The sequence below is a fragment of the Physella acuta genome, unplaced genomic scaffold (genome assembly GCF_028476545.2).
Source record: "Physella acuta isolate Inbredline_101_S28 unplaced genomic scaffold, ASM2847654v3 ptg001419l, whole genome shotgun sequence".
In the NCBI taxonomy this organism is placed as follows: Eukaryota; Metazoa; Mollusca; class Gastropoda; family Physidae; genus Physella; species Physella acuta.
Genome location: NW_026732934.1, coordinates 45,025 through 67,347, shown reverse-complemented (window position 1 = coordinate 67,347; position 22,323 = coordinate 45,025). Strand labels below are relative to the sequence as shown.

Here is a 22,323-nt window from a genome sequence, read left to right as displayed (position 1 = left end):
ATTAAATCTTCTTTCCTTTTCTCCAGGAATCAACTCCTTTATTCTGTACACACAAGGCTCTGAAATCCATGGTCTAACCCTGGGCACTAAACAAACCCCAGCATTGGCTTCTATATCCAAGATATCACGGGCTTCCTCTGTGGACTTTTATGCAGGTAAATAATTACTACGTGAATGCAGGAGATTATGAATTAAGAGGGCTGTGTGGTACAACTTTAAAAATCTTTAGTATAAATGTTGATGATGTGTCTGGACAAAACAGGAGATTTGGGATCCAGAGGACTGTGTGATAGAGCTACAGACTTTAAAAATCTCTAGTGTAAATGTTGACAATGTTTCTGACACCATTCCCAGCTTAGAAAAAAAGGAATTGAGACTTGCCACACAATCCATTTATTAGTTAGGGGCTTATAAGTAGATAATCTGTACTACAACTGCCATATTGGTTATCAATTTCAGTTGGTACTTTTCTTGTTGTGATTTATGAGGTTTTTTAATTAGCTTTCTTGTTGTAATTTAATTTTTAAAATCTATTTTAACTTCGTTATAATATTTTTATGAGTTATTTTTTAAAATCCTTTTTTGTGTAAATTATCTTTTTATTTAAGTTGCATTTGAGTTGCATTATTTTGAGAAATATGTTACCATTTTTAAAGTTATCTTTTTTGTGATGTGTTCCCTGTATGAGATATCTTTTTTATGTAAATTGTTTGATCTTATGTTACTATTTTTAAGTTTGAGATCATCTTCAGAATTGAACAACTTTTAATCCCTAGAAAATGCAAGCTTTTTATCGCAGTCTTGTGTTCACTCTATACTAGTGTCATGGTAAATAATTTTCAGAGAAAGGTGAAATCTACTGGGTAGACAGTGAACTGAGGCTGATTTCCCGTATCAAGAGGGATCTCAGCGGCAGGCAGATCATTGTCTCACAGGGAATATCAGGGGCCGAATCTTTGGCGGTTGACTGGATCGCAGGTAAGAATGGGAAGCAGGCAGATAATCGTGTCACAGGGAATATCAGGGGCTGAATCTTTGGCGTTGACTGGATCGCAGGTAAGAATGGGAAGCAGGCAGATCATTCTCTCACAGGGATATAGGGGCAGAATCTTTGGCCGTTGACTGGATCGCAGGTAAGAATGTGAAGCAGGCAGATAACTGTGTCACAAGGCATATAGGGGCAGAATGTTAGGTACTTGACAGGATTACATGTAAAAATTGATGGATCAGGGTATAGCAGGGGCAAAATCTTTGTTTTGACTGGGTTACTGTCCATAGTGGAGCAAGGGGGGTAATCTAATCTGATTAAATCTTTGGTGTTTGATTATCCTTGTTTCTTCCTGCAATACATGTAAATTAAACTGATCTTGTAGGCAACATCTACTGGACTGACCAGGGCCACAACACCATAGAAGTCACACGCCTGGACGGGACGAAGAAATATGTCTTGATGCATGAGGATATAGAAAAGCCAAGATCAATTGTTGTCAATCCTTTACGAGGGTATTTCATTGGCTTTTATTATCATTGTCTTCTGTCATGTTATATGCAAATTAAATACATGCTCTAATTAATTTGTTTTACACAAGTTGAAATTAATGAAAATTGTTTAAATATTAGAAATGATGATTTCTTCATGTAAAAATGATAATAAATAAAATGTTAGCAGGACACATTTAACGACTTTTAAAAAAGTATCCATACCTTAACTTTAATCAACAACCTATTCCCAAACCAAAATCTGAAAATAAACCCCTCGGCAAAATTATTTTAAGCACTAAAAAAATCATAAAATAATGTCATTTTGCCATTTAAAGTAAAAGGAACAAATAAAACAATGTTAATAAGATTTCTTGGCTAATTGAACATTAAAATAATAATTTTTGTTTATATTGGTTAATAAGATCCATGCTGATGCTAATTATTATTGTAGATTTTGCATGTTCTAACATAATAATTTTCTCCCAGGTACCTGTATTTTGCTAATGGCGTAAACAACCCGAGCATCATACGCGCCAGGCTGGATGGCTCGGAGAGAAAAAATTTTGTCATCTCAACACAAGCCATGCCCTTAAAGGCACCGGATGGCTTAGCCGTGGATTACGAGACAGATGATCTGTACTGGTGTGACAAAGGCACCGACATGATTGAGAAAGTTACGCCCACAGGAGAAAGGTTTCAAGTGCTCAAGACAAACCTCACGGACTGCATGAGTGTGGCTGTCCACAACGATAAGCTTTTTTGGGCAGATGGGTAAGTTTTTACTTCATAGGTAAAAATAAAGTAAAGTTTCCCTTTCAAACCTGATTGTCTATGGGGCAAGTGAAGTAGAGTTCACTTGTTTCTGTGACCTCGGCTAGGTACCCATCAGAGTTAGGTGGAATCAGGGATGGTCTGCTGACTTGAACCCGGATTTGAACTCGAGACTTATGGTTAGCAGTCCAGCTCCCTACCACTAGACCACTCCGTCCCAAACTTCATAGGTATGAAGAATAAATATATCTCCTCCTTTTTTTATTACTTGAGTTTTGTTTTTCATTCTGCAGAACTGATTTGCAAGGCTCTATAAAATATATGAATAAAGACACTTCTAAGGTTGCTTCAATCACAGTCCTCAAGACAAATATCTTTAAGTTGAAGGATATCAAAATTTTTGACTCCAGATATCAAAATGGTACAAACATTCTAATTTTGTCATAATTTTAAAAAAAAAACATGTACGAAAGATACCCAGAGTTATGTTTATAAAAATGAATTTTCTTTTGGAAAAATTACATGATAGGAAGTTAGGGAGCAAAATTGCGAAAAAAAAAAAAAAATATGAGACTAAGAAATAAGCAATGAATTATGTTTATTTTTAATGTCTACTTCAAAATTACCAAAAGGTTATACTTATTTTTAAAATATTAGACACTGTTTAGCATGAAAGTATTTAAGTTCTACTAAAACTGTTTAAAATAGTAAAGTTAAATACCACTAACTTTTATACAAAGCAATATGTGTAGTAATTAGACCTTACCTTTCCACAGGGACCAATCCTTGTAGTATTAACAGTGGGGGCTGCCAGGAGTTGTGCTTGTATCGTGGCCAAAACAAATACACATGTGCTTGTTCTCATGGCAAATTAAAGTCTGATGGGAAAAGCTGTGACGGTCAGTTTTTTTATATTGACAGAGTTTTTATCTATTTTCTAATCACTTTTTTCCAACAAGGCACTGGCACATTACTGTATTAGAGAAATGAGTTGCCAGATTGTACTTAAAAAGTTAATACAATATTTTTCGAAATTTAGATTCTGTATAAAAAGTTTGGCTTGTTTTAAAAATATAACAGGATTTTCCAACATGCATCGGAGAAGCATTTACCAGATGGTGTTTTTGAAGTAAAATTATGTAACTTTTTTGATACATAATCCAGTGGTACTTAAGTTACTTCCTGCCTTGTACTTGAATCCTCTCTATGTTTATTTCTTCAAATCTGTTCACAGAGCATTCAGCTTTCCTACTCTATTCTGAGGTGACCTCCTTGAGAAGCTTTATCCTGGACAATACAACAGACCAGAATGCTCCACGCCAATCCATCCAGAATGAGACCAACATGAAGAATGTTATAGGCTTGACCTTTGATTATGCCACTGAGAGAATATTTTTCAGTGACATCCAGCAAGGGAACATCCAGTCCGTGTTTTTCAATGGCACAGGGTTTAAGATTATTGTTGAAAGTGAGTGCTTTCTGAAAATTGTTTGAAATCTAATTAGTTTTTTTAACTTATTAAAAAAAAAATTTTCACCACATCTTGGTAATTGGGACTCGAAGTAATTACATTTTAAAATGTTCGAAGTAATTACATTTTAAAATGTTCGTGTTTTTTTTTTAAAAATATTTTGAAAATTTAGAAATATTTTGTATAAGCAAATTTTTAATTTCTCCAACATACTATAGCATTGGCTACTAAATAGGCCTAAAAAGTGTTTTGGTACTTTTTTAAAATGGTTTTTCTTAAGTAACTAACTAATAATTTTGGATAATAATATGGACATTGCAAACCTTGCTGTAGCTCCACAAACTATTTTTATTTTTGTTAAATTTTTACCAAAAATAACTTTTAATTTTTCCCAATTTATTTTAAAATCTCTCTTGGGTGTTTTCAGAGGTGGATGAAGGAGGGTTATTGTCCTTTAACTAACACACTGTCTCAAGTTTTTTAGATGTAGGATACGACCCATTCCAGAACCACCCCTACTCCACAGAAGGAGGGTTATTGGCCTTTAACTAACACACTGTCTCATGTTTTTTAGATGTGGGATCTGCTGAGGGCTTGGCTTATGACCCATTCCAGAACCACCTCTACTCCACAGAAGGAGGGTTATTGGCCTTTAACTAACACACTGTCTCATGTTTTTTAGATGTGGGATACGACCCATTCCAGAACCACCTCTACTCCACAGAAGGAGGGTTATTGGCCTTTAACTAACACATTGTCTCATGTTTTCTAGATGTGGGATCTGCTGAGGGCCTGGCCTACGACCCATTCCAGAACCACCTCTACTGGACCAGCTACTCAGGCTCAAGTGTCAATCGCATTTCTTTCAAACAGAAAACTCCAGTCACTGAGGTGTTTTATAAACTGGACAGCACGGATCACCCTAGGGATATTGTAGTCAACTCGTGCATTAGGTACTTAATAAAGCTTGCTTTTTTCTTACCAACAGTTTATGCATATACTTGAATTGATTTACAATCATAACTGTTAATTATGTTAACTATACCTTTAATTTTAAACTAAGGTTATCAATTTAACTTAGATACAATTAAACACATTTTATTATTTCTTGCCCATTCATTGATTCCCATCTTAAAATTCACTCACTTACTAATCAATCTAAACATACTTGAACATATTTATTATCTTAAAATCTTGCTTATGTATTGATTCTCATCTTAAAATTCACACATTTTGATTATACTTTAAAAAAAGAAATTGTATTTACTAATTAACCTATATCAATTTGAACATATTTATATTCTCAACACATCCTTCTAAATGATTGATTTCTATCTTAAAATTTCTCACTTATTGTTTATCCTCATAAATTTTATTTTTCAGACGTATTTTCTGGACCAACTGGAGTGAACGACGTCCATCTATTCAAACAGCTTCCTATAACAGTGAAGGTAAAACCAACACAGCTGAGTCGATCATCACAGACAAAATCAGGACGCCAAATGGTCTGGCCATTGACCACAAGGGGCAGAAGTTGTACTGGTCTGATGCCAGACTGGACAAGATAGAACGATGCAACTTTGATGGAAGCAACAGAATTGTAAGTTCTTACCTCCCTTTATTATTAATTACAGAGGAAAAATATTTTTTTAATTTTATATGATTAACATTAACATGCATTAAAGGTTTGAAGTTTTATTACACATCTTTATATGGGGAAGGCCTGATATTCTAACTCAATTAAAACCTGCATTTCTGCTCTGTTTTCTTACTAACTTTATTCTGTTTTTAATGCAACTCTGTAAAAGATTAAACAATCTTAATGTATATAGTTACTAGAGCTGAAAATTCTTCAAAAATTTTATTTAAAGTAACAAATTTATTTCTATAGTTATATTTTTAGTTATAATTACCAAAAGCTTTCAAAATGCAATTGAAAGTAAAAAGCAAAAAGTAGTATAATTAATTAATTATTTTTATAAAAAATGCAGGTAATCGTTAGCTCTGTCCCACAACATGCATTTGGCCTGGCCGTGTATGGAGACTTCATCTATTGGACTGACTGGATGCTGCGGGCTCTCATTAGGGTCAACAAGTATGACGGCTCTGATGTGACTTTCCTCAAGAAAAATATCAGCAGGCAGCCCATGGGGATTATAGCTGTAGCCAATGATACTGATAATTGTAAGTCTTTTAAGGTTAGAGGTTATACTTTAATGCTATCCACTGAGTTTGGTGAGATGTACCCGATTATTATTGCTGGACCAAAAAAAATTGAAAACATAATTTAAGCTGAAAAAAATTAAGAAATTAAATATTTAAGTATCAGTGTTATAATAGTTGGAAATGTAACCAATTTACAGTTAAGACTGCGTTGCCATATATTTTCATCAACCCAACACATCAAACTGAAGTTTCACTATAGTTCGACAAACTTTGATGGCTTTAACGTAGGTCGTGGATTACATGTTTATAAATCACACTTTTTACTAAAAAAAAACATTTTTAGTAAAACTAAATACATTTAATACTTTTAAAGACATGTCCTGGTAGCAGTTTGTTTATTTACATTTCTTTGTGAGGATGAGGGTAAAAAATTGCTCATAGCTTTTTTAAATTTAGTTTAGGTACCAAAAATTCTAAAAGCATCATTATGTCAAATACAAAAACTACTTTTTCGCTAAAATTCATTAGTCTGTTATTAGATTTTGGTTAGTGATTATACTTTATTTGGATGGATTTTAATCATAGTTGAAAGTTCTTTAATAAAGCTTTTTAGATTTGTTTTTTGGTTTAAAGATCATGTTTTATGTAAATGCAATTTGTTGGTTACTAAGAGCTTCTGTATTAAAATATCAATTTTTTGTATCAATTAAAATATTTTTAATCTCTATAAAAGGCAAGCTGAACCCCTGCTTTGAGAATGCCTTTGGTTGTGCTGAGAAGTGTCTGGTGGATGACAAAGGCAACCCATACTGCAAATGTGGACCTGAACAAAGGCTTCACACAGATGGCAAGAGATGTCTTTGTAAGTCAGTCTGTGATTCATAGCCAGCTCAACACATGTTGAACCTTTCTCAGTTCATGGAAATTTACTAAAATATAGATGGTAGTAAAAGACCTACAGTTGTGTTGAAATTATAGCAGTTATGCTAAAAAAGAACTAATACAACAATTTTAATTACTCTAATTGCTATTGGGGCATAGTGATGACCTCATTATCATATCCAGAGGTCACAGAAACAGGTGAACTCTACTTCACTTGCCCCATAGACTGTCAGGTTTGGAAGGAGAACTTTACTTTTTTACTTTGATTGCTGTTGAATTTGAAGCAACTGCATATATTTAAAATATTTACCTGTTGGAAGAAAAGCTCTAGAATTTTATTAGTTCCCAATTAAGAATTTTTTATTAATATTCAGAAATAAAGTTTATTATCTTGCTAATTAAAAGGTTGGTGGAGTTGTAGCTACTTTAAGTACTAGAACTTGAGCGTTAAATATTGTTGTTGATGTTACTTCAGCAACCATCCCCTCTATACAAGAGCTGCTGAAGAATTGTGAGGCTGATGACTTTATCTGTGAGGACAGGCAGCAGTGTATTCCCTTCAACAGGACATGCAATGATATACCAGATTGTCTTGACGCTAGTGATGAATCTGTCAGCTACTGCAGTAAGTCACTGCATATAATTATTGTGCTAATCGTGCTACTGCACCTCTTAATAGGAACATGTGGTGTATTCAGGCAGTAGAGCACACTTTTGATAAACTGTGTGTTAAGTTTGGAAGCATTGGTGGATAGAGGATCCCTGTGTCTAGTTAGCTCTGATGAGTATCTGATTCTTGACAATATAGTGATGACAATATACGAACTCTTCATACTCTGAAGACAGATAAACTGATGAACTCTAAAATTATTGTCTGAGTATGTTGTTGACATTAATGTCAAGAACCTGCCCCATTAGGTCTAAAATTACTGAATGCTATGTTCTCTTAAACGGATGGCATGGTTGGATATTAGCGTGATTGAATACTTACCAGAAATTCTTGAATTAGGATCCTGGGCTTACTGAGTCCACCCCTCTCATGGGTGCCTGACTTGCGTTAGGTAAAGTAAAGGTTGCTTGGAATAATGCTTACATTATTATCCCCTCACTTGTAAAGGTTACTAAAACAGGTCAATTCTACTTCGCCTGTACTTTACTTCTTTTGTTATCTCAGCCTCAAGAACATGCCCTATCAACTGGCACCAATGCCAGAACAGCAGCAGGTGCATCATGATGAACAGGCTGTGTGACTCGCGCAACGACTGCGGTGATGGCTCGGACGAGCTGGGCTGTGCATGTGCACCCAGTGAGTTCCAGTGCACTATAGGGATGTGCATCCTGGCCAAGTACAGGTGTGATTTTGACAGTGATTGTCCAGACCATTCTGATGAAATTGGCTGCAGTAAGTTTTTGGTTTTCTATCATCTTGTATGCATGAACTTAATGTTTTATTTACAATTTAAACATTATTGAAATTCTTGATTATTACATGTTGTAGTTATTATAATCTTTCAAAAAATCTGTTTATTTGTTTGAGATAAATATTTTTTTCTAAAACAATATTTTAATATCATTTTTAGAAACAAAGAAAACAATAATGTTTAAGGTTATCTCCCCTGTTAAGATTTACCTCCCCTACAAACTGTTTTCATCACTGCTTTGTTTTCGCCTTATCTCTTAGACAAGACCTGTGCTGAAATAGAGATAGGTAATGTCAAGCATGCAGGCTTGGTCTCATGCAACACCACATCCATGTGCATCTACCCCAACTGGATCTGTGATGGCAGCAACGACTGCTGGGATAACAATGATGAGGCAAACTGTGAGACTATTGGTGAGTTAACATTTGACCACTGGGATTATTTGTTTTTTTTCTCTTATTTTAGTCTTACCATTGAATTAATGAAAAGTTAACATTTTAAGAAGAAGAAAATAGTTCTTATAAAATCATGAACTGAAAATATTGTTTAGTTTCAAGGTAATTTTTTTCCTGCCAGGATAGCTGTTAGGATCAGGATTAGGTTAGCATCAAAATTAGGGTTAGAGTTATAATTAAGTTAGTCCTTATAACAAAAACATAGCTTTGATACAGTCTGCAAACATTTTGACTAATACTGAAAGGAATTATTCTTCTAACTTTAAAAGTAACAAAGCTTATACTGTAAATTGTATATGTACATACTGACCACTCACAAAACCACACAGATCAACTCACTTCTGGGTTAACATTTACTCACCTAGCACACAAAAGTTCAAGGCCTGTCACTACACTACACTAAATTACACTACAGTTCACAACCAGCTATACTACATTAACACACAATCCTCTGACCGGTGTGCTCTTTACCAGTTACTGAGATATACCCTATCCACATTACACTGAGAACCTGTGTCCATAAAACTTTTTTGTCCGTGTCCACAGTGCCTGCAGGCTGCACTGACCATGCCTTCACCTGCGATGATGGGAAGTGTATACTCCTGCAGTGGAGGTGTGATAGCGAGCTGGACTGCACTGATGGCTCTGATGAGAAAAACTGCAGTAAGATTTTTACTATGTTAATCAGCTTCAGAACATCTGGGCTTTGTGGGTGATATGCTTGCCCTTTGTTGGGGAGGGGGGTGGGGGAATATTTGCCCTATGTGGGCAGTTCATCTGGCTTTTGTGAGTAGTTCAACTGGCTTTTGTGAGTAGTTCAACTGGCTTTTTTGAGTTGTACATTAACCATTTGTGTGCAAATGGGTTTATTGTGGTGGTGCATATGCCCTTGTAAGTGGTACAATGTGAGCGGCTAACATGCCTGTATTGACAGGTAGCTACATTTTATGTTTACCTTTGTGAGTAATGTTAAAAGCCATGTGCGAAAGATTCCTTAACCCCATCTTGACACATAAAATGATACATCTAAATGACATTGTTTTAAATTCTTTCCTTTGTCAACTTTTTAAATGTGTTCCTGTTATTTTTAAACTGGCCATCTAATTATTGTTCCTTTTATTTTTAAAGTGGCCATCTAATTAAAGTTTTGTCATCTACTTGCAGCCTACAGTTGTGGGCCTGACCAGTTCAAGTGTGAAGAAACTGTCTGTATTCCAAAGTCTCATGTCTGTGATGGGAGGGAAGACTGTCCTAACGGCATCGATGAAAAACATAACTGTAAATATTATTTTAAAACTCTTTGTTTTTTTTTTTTGTTTAAGAAAATCTTAATTCAGTTGGTGGTGTATTTTACTAGTAAATGAAAAATATTGTTAGTATTGTTCAGGTGTAGTTTTTCTTTAACTAAATTTTATGGTTTTTAGTCTGATGTAATCAATGAGATAAAAAATGTATCTAACTACTGTAAACTTCTGATTTTACAATGCATTAATTCACAGCATTTTTAAAATTATACACATTTTAAAAAGATTAAGTTTGGTTTAGCTTTTATATATTTTATTAAATTGTTTTTTGTAATGCAGTGGTTTGTATTTTACTTAAATAAGAATTTTTTTTAAATTTAAAAGAAAGGTGCATTGGTTTGACTTACATTATATTAGATTTTTCATTTGCAGGCCTATTATATAAAAGATGGTCATTATTTATTTTTGTCAAGGTTCACTGAACTGCACAGATGATCACTTCAGGTGTGACAATGGGGTATGCATCTCCAGGGAGTGGCTGTGTGATGGGGAACACGACTGCTCCAATGGGGAGGATGAGAGGATGGATGACATTGCTAAATGTGGTCTGTACATTTTTATAACTTCTCTTTCAATCAATTATACAGTACTGAGTATAGGTGTGTTTGAATGTAAGAATTATGTAGATTTGTTTTTACACATAAGGTAAAGATCTTTGTTAGACTTAACAGTAACTCTTGGCAAGTGTACTAGAGTTCATGTGTTTCCGTGATCTTGTGAAGATAGTGTGGTCATCACGTAACGCAATGTTGCAACCACTCTTGCTGAAGATCTGCAAACCAGAACAAGTGTCTGCAAATTGGAAACTGTGATATCTAGTGGAGTTATTAAAGAAAAGTGACCTTTCTCAATGAAACCATTGGAGAGGAATCATGCAAGGTACTCATGAGAATATGCTTGAGAGGCTGACACAGGCCTTTCGACAAAACAATTAAATTCAGGCAGATTTTTGCCAGAACATGTCATGTACTGAGCACATAGCCACTATACACATATTTGTTGAACAGTCAATTGAGTGGCAATCCCCTTTCTACATGACTGTTGTCGATGTTGAGAAGGTATTTGATAGTGTGGACAGAGATGTTGTTTCTCCCTCCAAAATTCATCAACATCTTCCAGCAGCTCTTTAAAGACTCAAACTGTCAAATTATCCACACAAACAAGCTGACTAACAATTTTTTCTGCGAAAACTGAAGTACGTCAAGACTGCTCAGACCAAAAAGCTGGAATTCAGTTGGAGAACCAAAATATGTCTGTTTAATAGCAATGTGAAATCTGTTCTCCTCTATGGTTCTGAGACGTGGAGAGTAACACAACTAATTACATCAAACTTCAGACTTTCATTAAACGGATGCCTGGGTCGCATATCGAACATCAGGTGGTCTAAAAGATAAGCGATGCTGAACTGTGGAGAAAAACAGGGAAACAACCTATTGGTAAAAAGATTCAAAAGCGCAAATATTGATTGGGCACAATCTGCATAAACCAACTAGCAACATCACCAGACTTGTTCTAGATTGGAATCCCCAAGGAAAGAGGAAAATAGGTAGGCCAAATTAAATGTGGAAAAGGTCAGCTGTCAGTGAAGCAGAAACAGCTGGAATGTTGTGGGCCCAACTTGGAGGAATCGCCCAAAACTGAGACAAGGGGTCCAGGATTACGCTGATGATCACTAAACACATCTTCCTTTTCTTTTCCCCAACACAAGCCAGGTACCAATTAGAGCTGTGGATTCGGAAATAATTTGCTTGTTTATTCCTAGAGATTAAAACAGTACTGTTGATTCAATAAGGTCACCTTTATATCTACATGTATGATATGACAGCCACATCATCATAATCAGTACAAACTGCTTACATTATAGAACCTACAGCCTGTTCTTCTGACCAGTTCCTTTGTCTAAATCGGCGCTGCATCAGGAGTGAATATTACTGCGATGGTGACAATGACTGCGGAGATAACTCTGATGAGCCCAGTACTTGTGGTCAGTTTTATTTTTTTTTGGCTATTTTTTTAAAAAGATTCTTATTCCCTCTTGAAAGATTCTTTTGGGATTAAAAATTTGTAAAAGAAAATAAGCAACTAAGTTAGGATCTTTTGCTCACATCTGTAGGACATCTGAGTCCACTCATGTCTAATGGGATCCTGTCTCACCTAAGGGAAAAACAAACAGTGCTGACCACACTATCCCCTTGAGGTTGAAACAGATTAACTCTACTATATCTGCCTCATGTGTCTTGGGCACGAATAGGGAAAGATTATGAAACAAGATTTACCCTTTCTCAAATAGCTTATTTGTAATATAGACATTTTTCAAAATTGTTATTTTATAAGTGTTCCATAAAAGTTTAATTTAAAATATATAAAATTTTCAGTTCCGATGAACGGGGCGTGTAGTGAGAATGAATTTCAGTGTAAGAATGACCTCAAGTGTATTCCAGCAAGCAAGCGCTGCAATGGTAGATATGACTGCCAGGACAGCACTGATGAGATTGATTGCTCTGATGTAGAGGAGAGGTTCAACTTCTGCCAAAACAAATCTCTGTACCCGTGTGACAACCAGGTGTGCATTGAAGAAGATCTGCTGTGTAATGGTAAAGATGATTGTGGTGACAACTCTGACGAGCCAATCAACTGTGGTAGGTTTTCTGAAATTTTTATCTGGCTAATAATTTGGTAGATTTTGTTCATTTTTATCTGGCCAATTTAAAGGTTTTTATTTTGTAAATATTTCCTGTACTATGGTAGCTTTCCAGTGCTACATGTTTTCCTTCTCTCAGTACCCAATATTTCTGGTCCATGAGTGTAAGAGGGGGTTCAACTTTACTAGTGATATGGTACACCTAGCATCTAGCTCACAATTTCAGTTTTAAATTTCATTCGGCAAATTCTGTAATGTACATCAACATAATAACATACCCATCAAAACTATACTAACATTAACAGAAGGTCTGCCTAATTTTCAGCTAGTGACAGTGATCAGATGTACTTAAGCTTCCCCTTTTTTTGTCTAAAAATCAGTTATTGACCTTCGTTTATAATTTTTGTTTGTTGTCCAGGGATTGACGAGTGCAAGTCCAGACGTCCAGTTTGCAGTCAGGTTTGTGTGGAGAAAAAAATCGGCTATGAATGTAGGTGCAACCCAGGCTACACTTTCAACGACACCTTGGACACGGATACAAGCCAGAGGAATCAGATACTGAAAACTTCCCCCAACAGAAAGTGTGTTGGTAAGTGGAGGAACCATCAAAACTATTTTTAAAAATGTAATCATATTTTTAGTCTGGTCAAATGGTAGAGCATTCAACTGCTAACAAGAAAGTCTAGTTTGTATCCCGGGCTTGAGTCTGTAGGGAGTCCCTGAGTCCATCCAGCTCTGATGGGTGTCTGACTCAACTCTTGTTAGGGAAACGAAAGAAAATTCCTTTTATGTTATAAATTAAAATGGGACGGAGTGGTCTAGCGGTAGAGAGCTGGACTGCTAACCCGTAAGTCTCGAGTTCGAACCCGGGTTCAAGTCAGTAGACCGTCCCTGAGTCCACCCAACTCTGATGGGTACCTAACTCACGTTAGGGAAAGTAAAGGCGGCTGGGCATAGTGCTGACCACACTATCTCTTCATATGCTGAGGTCACAGAAACAGTTGAACTCTACTTCACTTGCCCCCTAGACAATCAGGTTTGAAAGGGAAACTTTACTTTTACTTTTTATAAATTAAAGGGACTGTTTTAGGTTAGTTTGAATGTTCTAGTATTTGTTGTTGTTGTCATTTGACTCATCCTTTCTGTATTTACTGTGTAGATGTGGACGAATGTTTGACCACCTACCCATGCAGTCAGTACTGCACCAACACAATTGGCTCATTCAAATGTAGCTGTGCTGATGGCTACATGATGCTGCCAGATGGAAGGTCTTGTGTGGTAGCTGATGGTAAGCTCATTGTGGATCACGTTGTTGCACAACTCATTAAGGTTTAGATCATTGTGGATCACGTTGTTGCACAACTCATTAAGGTTTAGATCATTGTGGATCACGTTGTTGCACAACTCATTAAGGTTTAGATCATTGTGGATCACGTTGTTGCACAACTCATTAAGGCTTAGATCATTGTGGATCACATTGTTGCACAACACATTAAGGTTTAGATCATTGTGGATCACGTTGTTGCACAACTCATTAAGGTTTAGATCATTGTGGATCACATTACATATGTTGCACAACTCATTAAGGTTTAGATCATTGTGGATTACATTGTTGCACAACTCATTAATGTTTAGATCATTGTGCTACATTTTTTATCATATACAATTAGATTATGAATCACATGACATTCTTGAATAATTTTTTTTTTTAACTTAGGCTAAAGTACTAGTAGTTTTTAATATAAATTTCTCATTTCCAAACAGAAATTGTTAAAGTGGTGTTAGCTTTTTAAAATAGATAACATACACATAAACAGAACACATCAAACTCTAACTCTTTAAATTATAAGAGGAAAACTTTAAAAAGTTCAAATTTAGTTTGCAAAAAATAAGCTAACTTGAAGTTCCCTGTATTCAGTATAGCTGCATTTTTTCTTCTTCTTTTTTAATTTTAATAGTTTGGGTATTTCCTCAAACGCAGATAAGTATCACAGGCCAACATTTTTTGTGCAACATTATCTTTTGCCTCAGACTTCAGTATGCTTTTTATCTGGATTTTCTTTTATAGCCTTTGTCCACACAAGAACAATCTGTGACATTTTTTTTCTCCCCTGAACAGGTATAGAGGTTTTGCTTCTAGTCTCCAACAGATACTACCTGCGCCTCATCAGCACCAACAGAAACAACGTCTCTACCTTCACCAGCGAGCTGAAGAACTCCGTGGCCGTGGACTACGACTGGAAGGAGCAGATGGTGTACTGGTCAGACATAACTAATGACAGGAGCAGCATCTCCAGGATGGGGGTCAACTTCACCTCCAGGCAGAACACAACTGTAACTTTCTTTTCATTATTTTGTTTAGGCACTTACCCTACAGCCATAGGTCAGATAGAGTTCAGCTGTTTCTTTGGTTTCATTATTTTGTTTAGGCACTTACCCTACCATCATAGGTCAGATAGAGCTTAGCTGTTTCTTTGGTTTCATTATTTAGTTAAGGCTCTTACCCTTTCATCATAGGCCAGTTAGAGTTCAGCAGTTTTTTTGTTTCATTACTTAGTTAAGGCACTTACCCTTTCATCATAGGGCAGTAGAGCTGTCATCTACATATGAAGGGATTGTGTATTGGCATTCTGCCAATCACCTTAAATTTTCCTTAATCTAAGCTGACTCATAATTAGAAGGACCAAACTCTAGGCTTTTAGATTGGCTATTTAGGGCTCTTTCATTTTCCCACAGTACCAAGTAACAATAATGCTATGAATCACCCAAGAAATGTTTAATTATTTCTTAATAATGACTTGATTTAATAGCGATATTTGACTAGATGCTTTACTAAATTAATATCAAACAATTCACTGCCTCTTACATAAGCATGGCATGATTTCTATTCATACTATGTAAAAAAAGTTTTATAACATTTGTCTGAGCTTTTGCATAACCACTAAAATAATTTCATAAAAAAAAAAAACACCTGAAAACAGTTCATTAAACTAAGTTAATTATTAACACTGACTCTATTTCTGTTTTCAAGGCACCAATGTACCTCCACACCAGCACAGTGCGTAACCCTGATGGCCTGGCCGTAGACTGGGTGGGGCGTAACTTGTACTGGTGTGATAAAACAACTGACACCATCGAGGTCTCCAAGCTGGATGGGAGATACAGGAAAGTTCTGCTCAGAAAACAGCTGCAAGAGCCTCGTGCTATTGAGGTCAGACATCAGCTGGTCTTTTCTTGTTGATATTTGTAAATAATATGTGTATAAAAATAATATAGGGGTGTAAATATATACAGGCATGTGGATGTGTATATATATATATATATATATATATATATATATATATATATATATATATATATATATATATATATATATATATATATATATACACACACACACATATATATATTATATATACATACATATATAAATATGTGTGTATATATATATATATATATATATATATATATATATATATATATATATATATATATATATATATATATATATATATATATATATATATATATATATGTATATATATATATATATGTATATATATATATATATATATATATATATATATATATATATATATATATATATATATATATATATATATATATATATATATATATATATATATATATATATATATATATATATATATATATATATATATATATATATATATATATATATATATATATATATATATATATATATATATATATATATATATATGTATATATATATATATATATATATGTATATATATATATATATATATATGTATATATATATATATATATATATGTATATATATATATATATATATATATATATATGTATATATATATATATATATATATATATATATGTATATATATATATATATATATATATATATATATATATGTATATATATATGTATATATATATATATATATATGTATATATATATATATATATAATTATCCTTTTGTATCTGGTGATCCACAAGGCAGATGAAGTAGAGTTTTAGAGTGACGGAACGCAAGATTCTTGGGTCAGTTGTTGTGTTTAATTTAAAACACCAATGCCCACTGTAGACCTGTTTCTGCGAGTGTCTGCCCTTCATAGTTGTTGCCACTGTTTCAGTTCACTGACTGCCCTTCATAGTTGTTTCCACTGTTTCAGTTCACTGACTGCCCTTCATAGTTGTTTCCACTGTTTCAGTTCACTGACTGCCCTTCATAGTTGTTGCCACTGTTTCAGGTGTTCCCGCAGAAGGGTCTCCTCTTCTTCACTGACTGGGGCAGCAACCCTCAAATCAGTCGTATGAACATGGACGGCACAGACCTGAGGGTGATAGTCAACCAAAGAATCGTGTGGCCCAATGGCCTCACCATTGACTACGTCACAGAGAAGGTACTGTTTGATTTCATATCATACTGAAAGTTGTAAGCGCGGGGCTTGTAAGAATAATTAGGTTAGGTTAGGTTTGCCTGTCGTCCCTACTTGGACATATGCCGCTGACAAGAGCTTTCGTAATAATGATTAGGGTGTATTTAAACATATTTTGTGCTAACTGGCTTAACCATAGTTCTACCAAATCAACGAAATGGCTCCATGGTCCAATCGATGATTGGATAATTGGGCCTTAGCAATCAAAGACCTGGGTAGTAAGTTGAGGCGAGCTATTTACCAAATTTTGTATCTATACTTTTTGATATGACACATCTCCTACTGTCTGCAAACAAATATTTTCACTGCTGACATTTTTAACCAATTAGGAATCATATCTTTCAGAGACCAAACCTTCAAAATAAGCAAAGTAATGAAAACATCTTTTGATAGGATTATTTGTCCATTGTCAGCATTTTGAATTAAGTACCTAGTGACAATGCGTTACAGTTATAATATGACAGTGTAATTTATATTTTTTGTTCTACTTTCCACTTAAACATTTCTTACTTCCCCTAGCACTAGTCTGTGCTCCCCTATGAAAGTACAATTCCCAGACACTTATAGCTTGTAACTAAAATTAAAATAACTTTGGAATTCCCATTTAATCCCAGTAAAACTTTTCACTGAGATAAAAATAGCCGTCTAGATTCCCATTTAATCCCTTTATTGTGTGTATCCCACAGTTGTTCTGGGGAGATGGATACTTGGATTATATTGGCATGTCAGACCTTGATGGCCAAAACTTCAGGTACATCATCAAAGACAACAGGAAATTACCACACGTCTTTGCCTTGGGTATATTTGAAGGTAAACATTTAACCCTTGTACCACCAAAGAACTTTGTACCACCTAACACTTTGCCTTTGGGTATTTGAAGGTAAACATTTAACCCTTGTACCACCGAAGAACTTTTTACCACCTAACACTTTGTTTTGTAGAGAAAATATCCTGAACAGTAATTGAAACTGTACAACACTTGACATGCAAAATAAATGGTTTTTTTTTCAAATTGCACCTTTTGTAACAAGCAAATTATTAGTACATTAAATGACAATCTACAAATGACTAGGGCAACAAATGACGAGGGCAACAAATGACTATGGCAACAAATGACTAGGGCAACCAATGACTTGAACAACAAATGCCATTGTGACAAATGCCATTGTGACAAATACCATTGTGACAAATGCCATTGTGACAATTACCATTGTGACAAATGCCATTATGACACATGCCATTGTGACAAATGCCATTATGACACATGCCATTGTGACAAATGATGTGCAACAAGCCACTCTGTTCCCCAGGACTGCTGTACTGGACAGACTGGGAGCGCAGCAGTATACTGTCTGCCTACAAGTTCTCTGGCAGCAACATCACCAGGAAAACCTACTTTGTCCAGAAGCCAATGGACATCCATGTTGTCCATCCATTACGACAAGTACCAGGTGGGTGTCTGGCCACCCATTATCTAATTAGCTGACCATCCATCAAAAGTACAATTAAAGTTTTCATTTAATTGTCCCCCCATTACATTTATACCATCCTTGTTGGTCTGATTCTCATTCCATTGATTGTACAATATCCAACATGTGATACAAGTAGCAAGAAACAAAAAATCACAGGACCTTGGTTCAATCTGAAATATTAGTAGCACCAACTCTTAACCAAAATTAGTAGCATCAACATATCTAATGTATTCTCATTCTATTTTAAACTTATAAGATTTGTTTGTTTTAAAAAATATGATCATTGAAGATACCGATGTCTAATAAAAATAGGTGTGTTAGGTTGTTGGTAGTATTGAAATGGTATAATTATGTATGTTAGGACTAGGGGTAGAATTAGCATTGACATTAGCAAGTCATAAGTGTATTTAGTTAGCCACCAGTAACCTAACCCCCCCCCCCCCTTTTTTTTTTAAAAAGAAGATTCTATTATTATCTCATTACCTGACATTGGGCATAGTGCTGATCACACTATCTCATCATATGCTGAGGTCACGGAAACAAGTGAACTCTACTTCACTTGCCCCATAGACCGTCAGGTTTGAAAGGGAAACTTTATTTTACTTACCTTACACTGGTATAAGAACTCCACCACAAAAGAACAGAGTAAACCAGTGTGAGCAAGGTAAAAAAATGTTATAGTGAAGTTCTTTCTGTTTTGTTTATTGTAGTTGTTGACAAGCAAGGCCTGAGCCCCTGTGACTACAAGATGTGCACACACCTGTGCCTGCTGAGGCCTGCGGAAAACGGACAGGGCGTGGAGGCTGTGTGTGACTGCCCAGAGAACCACTACCTGGCCGAGGACAAGAGGTCATGTGTGTCCAATTGTACCAGGTGAGGTTTTATTTTTTTTTACCTGGTGGGTGTGGTCTCAACTTGACTTTTCATCAAAGATCATTATTAGGCTGATTAGATTAAAAGTGATTCAGCTTAATTAATTTGGCTAATTATACAAGTTAGTATTTGATAGGGTTAGTTGTACAAGATGGATTTGGTTGACTTAATAATATATTACTGAATATTTTCAAGGATAAGGGGAAATAACCAATACTCAACATAACTAGTTTTTACTTTCTCGTATATACGAAGTATAGAGAAAGTCTTGTAATCACTGATACGGAAAAACATAGTTTTGCAATCTTGTCCGTATGTCTGTGTGTCTGTCTCTGTGTGTGTGTGTGTCGATCTGTGTGTAAACACGATAACTTGAGTACCATTACAGCTAGGTTGATGAAATTTCGTATATAAGTATTTTATCAAAATCGTAGATCCGTATCAACTTTTGAGCGATTTCCGATAACCGGAAGTGGTACTTTTTCTACTTTGAATTGTTCAAAAGCCTATAACTTACGTACTATTTAGGATAGATAATTAAATTTCACATGTAAGTAAAAGATGTAATTATCTAACTTCTGTCAAATTTTGAGTAATTTCCGTTGACTGGAAGTACTAATTTACATTATTTCCGATTGCTCAAAAAACGCATGTAAATTTATAAAGTACTAATAATATTGCGCACTATTTTGCACATTTTGTTTTGGCGCTCGTTTGGTGCGCAATTCTTTTTTCTATGAGATTCTATTCTATTTTTAAAAGTTTAAGTAATTAAAAATCATGTCTATATTCTAAGTTATATAAGAATATTCGAGAAAGTTTAGGGGAGATCACTCCCGGTTTATTTTATACAGGGTTCATATACAAAATTATAGATTGTTATTGTTTAATTTTTTTTTTTAAATATTTCAAAGTTAGGTTTTTAAAGTATTAGACTTAAAAACATCATGTTTTTATGAATATAAAGGCTGAGGTGTTTTTAAAATCAAACATTTCAGCTCCCAGATCCTGTGTGCCACCAGCTCCACCTGTATTCCATTCTGGTGGAAGTGTGACAACCACAGGGACTGTGAGGATGGCAGCGACGAACCTGAGGGAGAGTGTGGTAGGTTTTGTGTGTTATGTGGTGGGTTTTGTGTGTTATCTGGTGAGTTTTGTTTGTTTTCTGGTGGGTTTTGTTTGTTATCTGTGGTAGGTTTTGTTTATCTGTAGTAGGTTTTTATCTGTGGTAGGTTTTGTTTGTTATCTGTGGTAGGTTTTGTTTGTTATCTGGTGGGTTTTGTTTGTTATCTGTGGTAGGTTTTGTTTGTTATCTGTGGTAGGTTTTGTTTGTTATCTGTGGTAGGTTTTGTTTGTTATCTGTGTTAGGTTTTGTTTGTTATCTGGTGGTAGGTTTTGTTTGTTATCTGGTGGGTTTTGTTTGTTATCTGGTGGGTTTTGTGTGTTATCTGTGGTAGGTTTTGTTTGTTATCTGTGTTAGGTTTTGTTTGTTATCTGTGGTAGGTTTTTGTGTGTTATCTGGTGGGTTTTGTGTGTTATCTGTGGTAGGTTTTGTTTGTTGTCTGGTGGGTTTTGTTTGTTATCTGGTAGGTTTTGTTTGTTATCTGGTAGGTTTTGTTTGTTATCTGGTGGGTTTTGTTTGTTATCTGTGGTAGGTTTTGTTTGTTGTCTGGTGGGTTTTGTGTGTTATCTGGTGGGTTTTGTTTATTATCTGTGGTAGGTTTTGTTTGTTATCTGGTGGGTTTTGTTTATTATCTGTGGTAGGTTTTGTTTGTTATCTGGTGGGTTTTGTTTATTATCTGTGGTAGGTTTTGTTTGTTATCTGGTGGGTTTTGTTTATTATCTGTGGTAGGTTTTGTTTGTTATCTGGTGGGTTTTGTTTGTTATCTGGTGGTAGGTTTTGTGTGTTATCTGTGGTAGGTTTTGTTTGTTATCTGTGGTAGGTTTTGTGTGTTATCTGTGGTAGGTTTTGTTTGTTGTCTGGTGGGTTTTGTGTGTTATCTGTGGTAGGTTTTGTGTGTTATCTGTGGTAGGTTTTATTTGTTATCTGTGGTAGGTTTTGTTTATTATCTGTGGTAGGTTTTGTTTTTATCTGTGGTAGGTTTTGTTTTTATCTGTGGTAGGTTTTTATCTGTGGTAGGTTTTTATCTGTGGTAGGTTTTTATCTGTGGTAGGTTTTTATCTGTGGTAGGTTTTGTTTGTTATCTGTGGTAGGTTTTGTTTGTTATCTGTGGTAGGTTTTGTTTGTTATCTGTGGTAGGTTTTGTTTGTTATCTGTGGTAGGTTTTGTTTGTTATCTGTGGTAGGTTTTGTGTGTTATCTGTGGTAGGTTTTGTTTGTTATCTGTGGTAGGTTTTGTTTATTATCTGTGGTAGGTTATTTTTGTTACATGTGGTAGGTTTTGTTTATCTGGTAGGTTTTTGTTTTTCATATGTGGTAGGTTTTGTTTTTCATATGTGGTAGGTTTTGCTTGTTATCTGGTAGGTTTTGTTTATCTGGTAGGTTTTGTTTAACTATGGTTGGTTTTGATTGTTCTCTGCAGTAGGTTTTGTTGATCTGTGTTAGGTTTTGCTTTTCATCTGTGGTAGGTTTTGTTTGTTAGCTGTAAACATCTTTTAGCTATTTTACCTGTAAACTATTTTACCCTCTGTTACCTGTAAACTTATGTACTGTTCTACCTGTAAACTAGTGTACTTATGTTATCTGTAAATGATGGACTCTGTTTGTGTACATAGAACCATACCACTGCAGTAGTGCCGGCATGTTCCAATGTGGCAATGCAACATCCTCATCAGACTGCCTACTCCCCAACCAAATCTGTGATGGTACACAGCAATGCACAGATAAGTCTGATGAACTGTACTGTGGTATGTATCTGTTATCATTCTTTTATACTGCTATATTTATCTGAAAGTTAGTCCATTTCTGAATGCATTTG

At 35.1% G+C, this 22,323-nt stretch overlaps 1 protein-coding gene across 1 annotated transcript in view; it reads left to right on the top strand.

The window, feature by feature from the left end:
* LOC131927565 (prolow-density lipoprotein receptor-related protein 1) overlaps window positions 1–22,323 on the top strand; it is a 184,362-nt gene that overhangs the window by 135,667 nt on the left and 26,372 nt on the right. Inside the window, exons 43-71 of the mRNA XM_059283275.1 lie at window positions 27–155; window positions 844–978; window positions 1,374–1,503; window positions 1,969–2,253; window positions 2,547–2,674; window positions 3,030–3,152; window positions 3,488–3,721; window positions 4,497–4,677; window positions 5,108–5,324; window positions 5,716–5,908; window positions 6,624–6,752; window positions 7,248–7,397; window positions 7,947–8,174; window positions 8,454–8,606; window positions 9,195–9,311; window positions 9,813–9,926; window positions 10,366–10,497; window positions 11,817–11,936; window positions 12,328–12,591; window positions 13,012–13,182; window positions 13,753–13,881; window positions 14,713–14,927; window positions 15,625–15,804; window positions 16,852–17,004; window positions 17,727–17,850; window positions 18,351–18,491; window positions 19,223–19,385; window positions 20,384–20,490; window positions 22,121–22,252. Coding sequence (XP_059139258.1) covers window positions 27–155; window positions 844–978; window positions 1,374–1,503; window positions 1,969–2,253; window positions 2,547–2,674; window positions 3,030–3,152; window positions 3,488–3,721; window positions 4,497–4,677; window positions 5,108–5,324; window positions 5,716–5,908; window positions 6,624–6,752; window positions 7,248–7,397; window positions 7,947–8,174; window positions 8,454–8,606; window positions 9,195–9,311; window positions 9,813–9,926; window positions 10,366–10,497; window positions 11,817–11,936; window positions 12,328–12,591; window positions 13,012–13,182; window positions 13,753–13,881; window positions 14,713–14,927; window positions 15,625–15,804; window positions 16,852–17,004; window positions 17,727–17,850; window positions 18,351–18,491; window positions 19,223–19,385; window positions 20,384–20,490; window positions 22,121–22,252 — 4,677 coding nt within the window. The remainder of the gene's footprint in view (window positions 1–26; window positions 156–843; window positions 979–1,373; window positions 1,504–1,968; window positions 2,254–2,546; window positions 2,675–3,029; window positions 3,153–3,487; window positions 3,722–4,496; window positions 4,678–5,107; window positions 5,325–5,715; window positions 5,909–6,623; window positions 6,753–7,247; window positions 7,398–7,946; window positions 8,175–8,453; window positions 8,607–9,194; window positions 9,312–9,812; window positions 9,927–10,365; window positions 10,498–11,816; window positions 11,937–12,327; window positions 12,592–13,011; window positions 13,183–13,752; window positions 13,882–14,712; window positions 14,928–15,624; window positions 15,805–16,851; window positions 17,005–17,726; window positions 17,851–18,350; window positions 18,492–19,222; window positions 19,386–20,383; window positions 20,491–22,120; window positions 22,253–22,323) is intronic.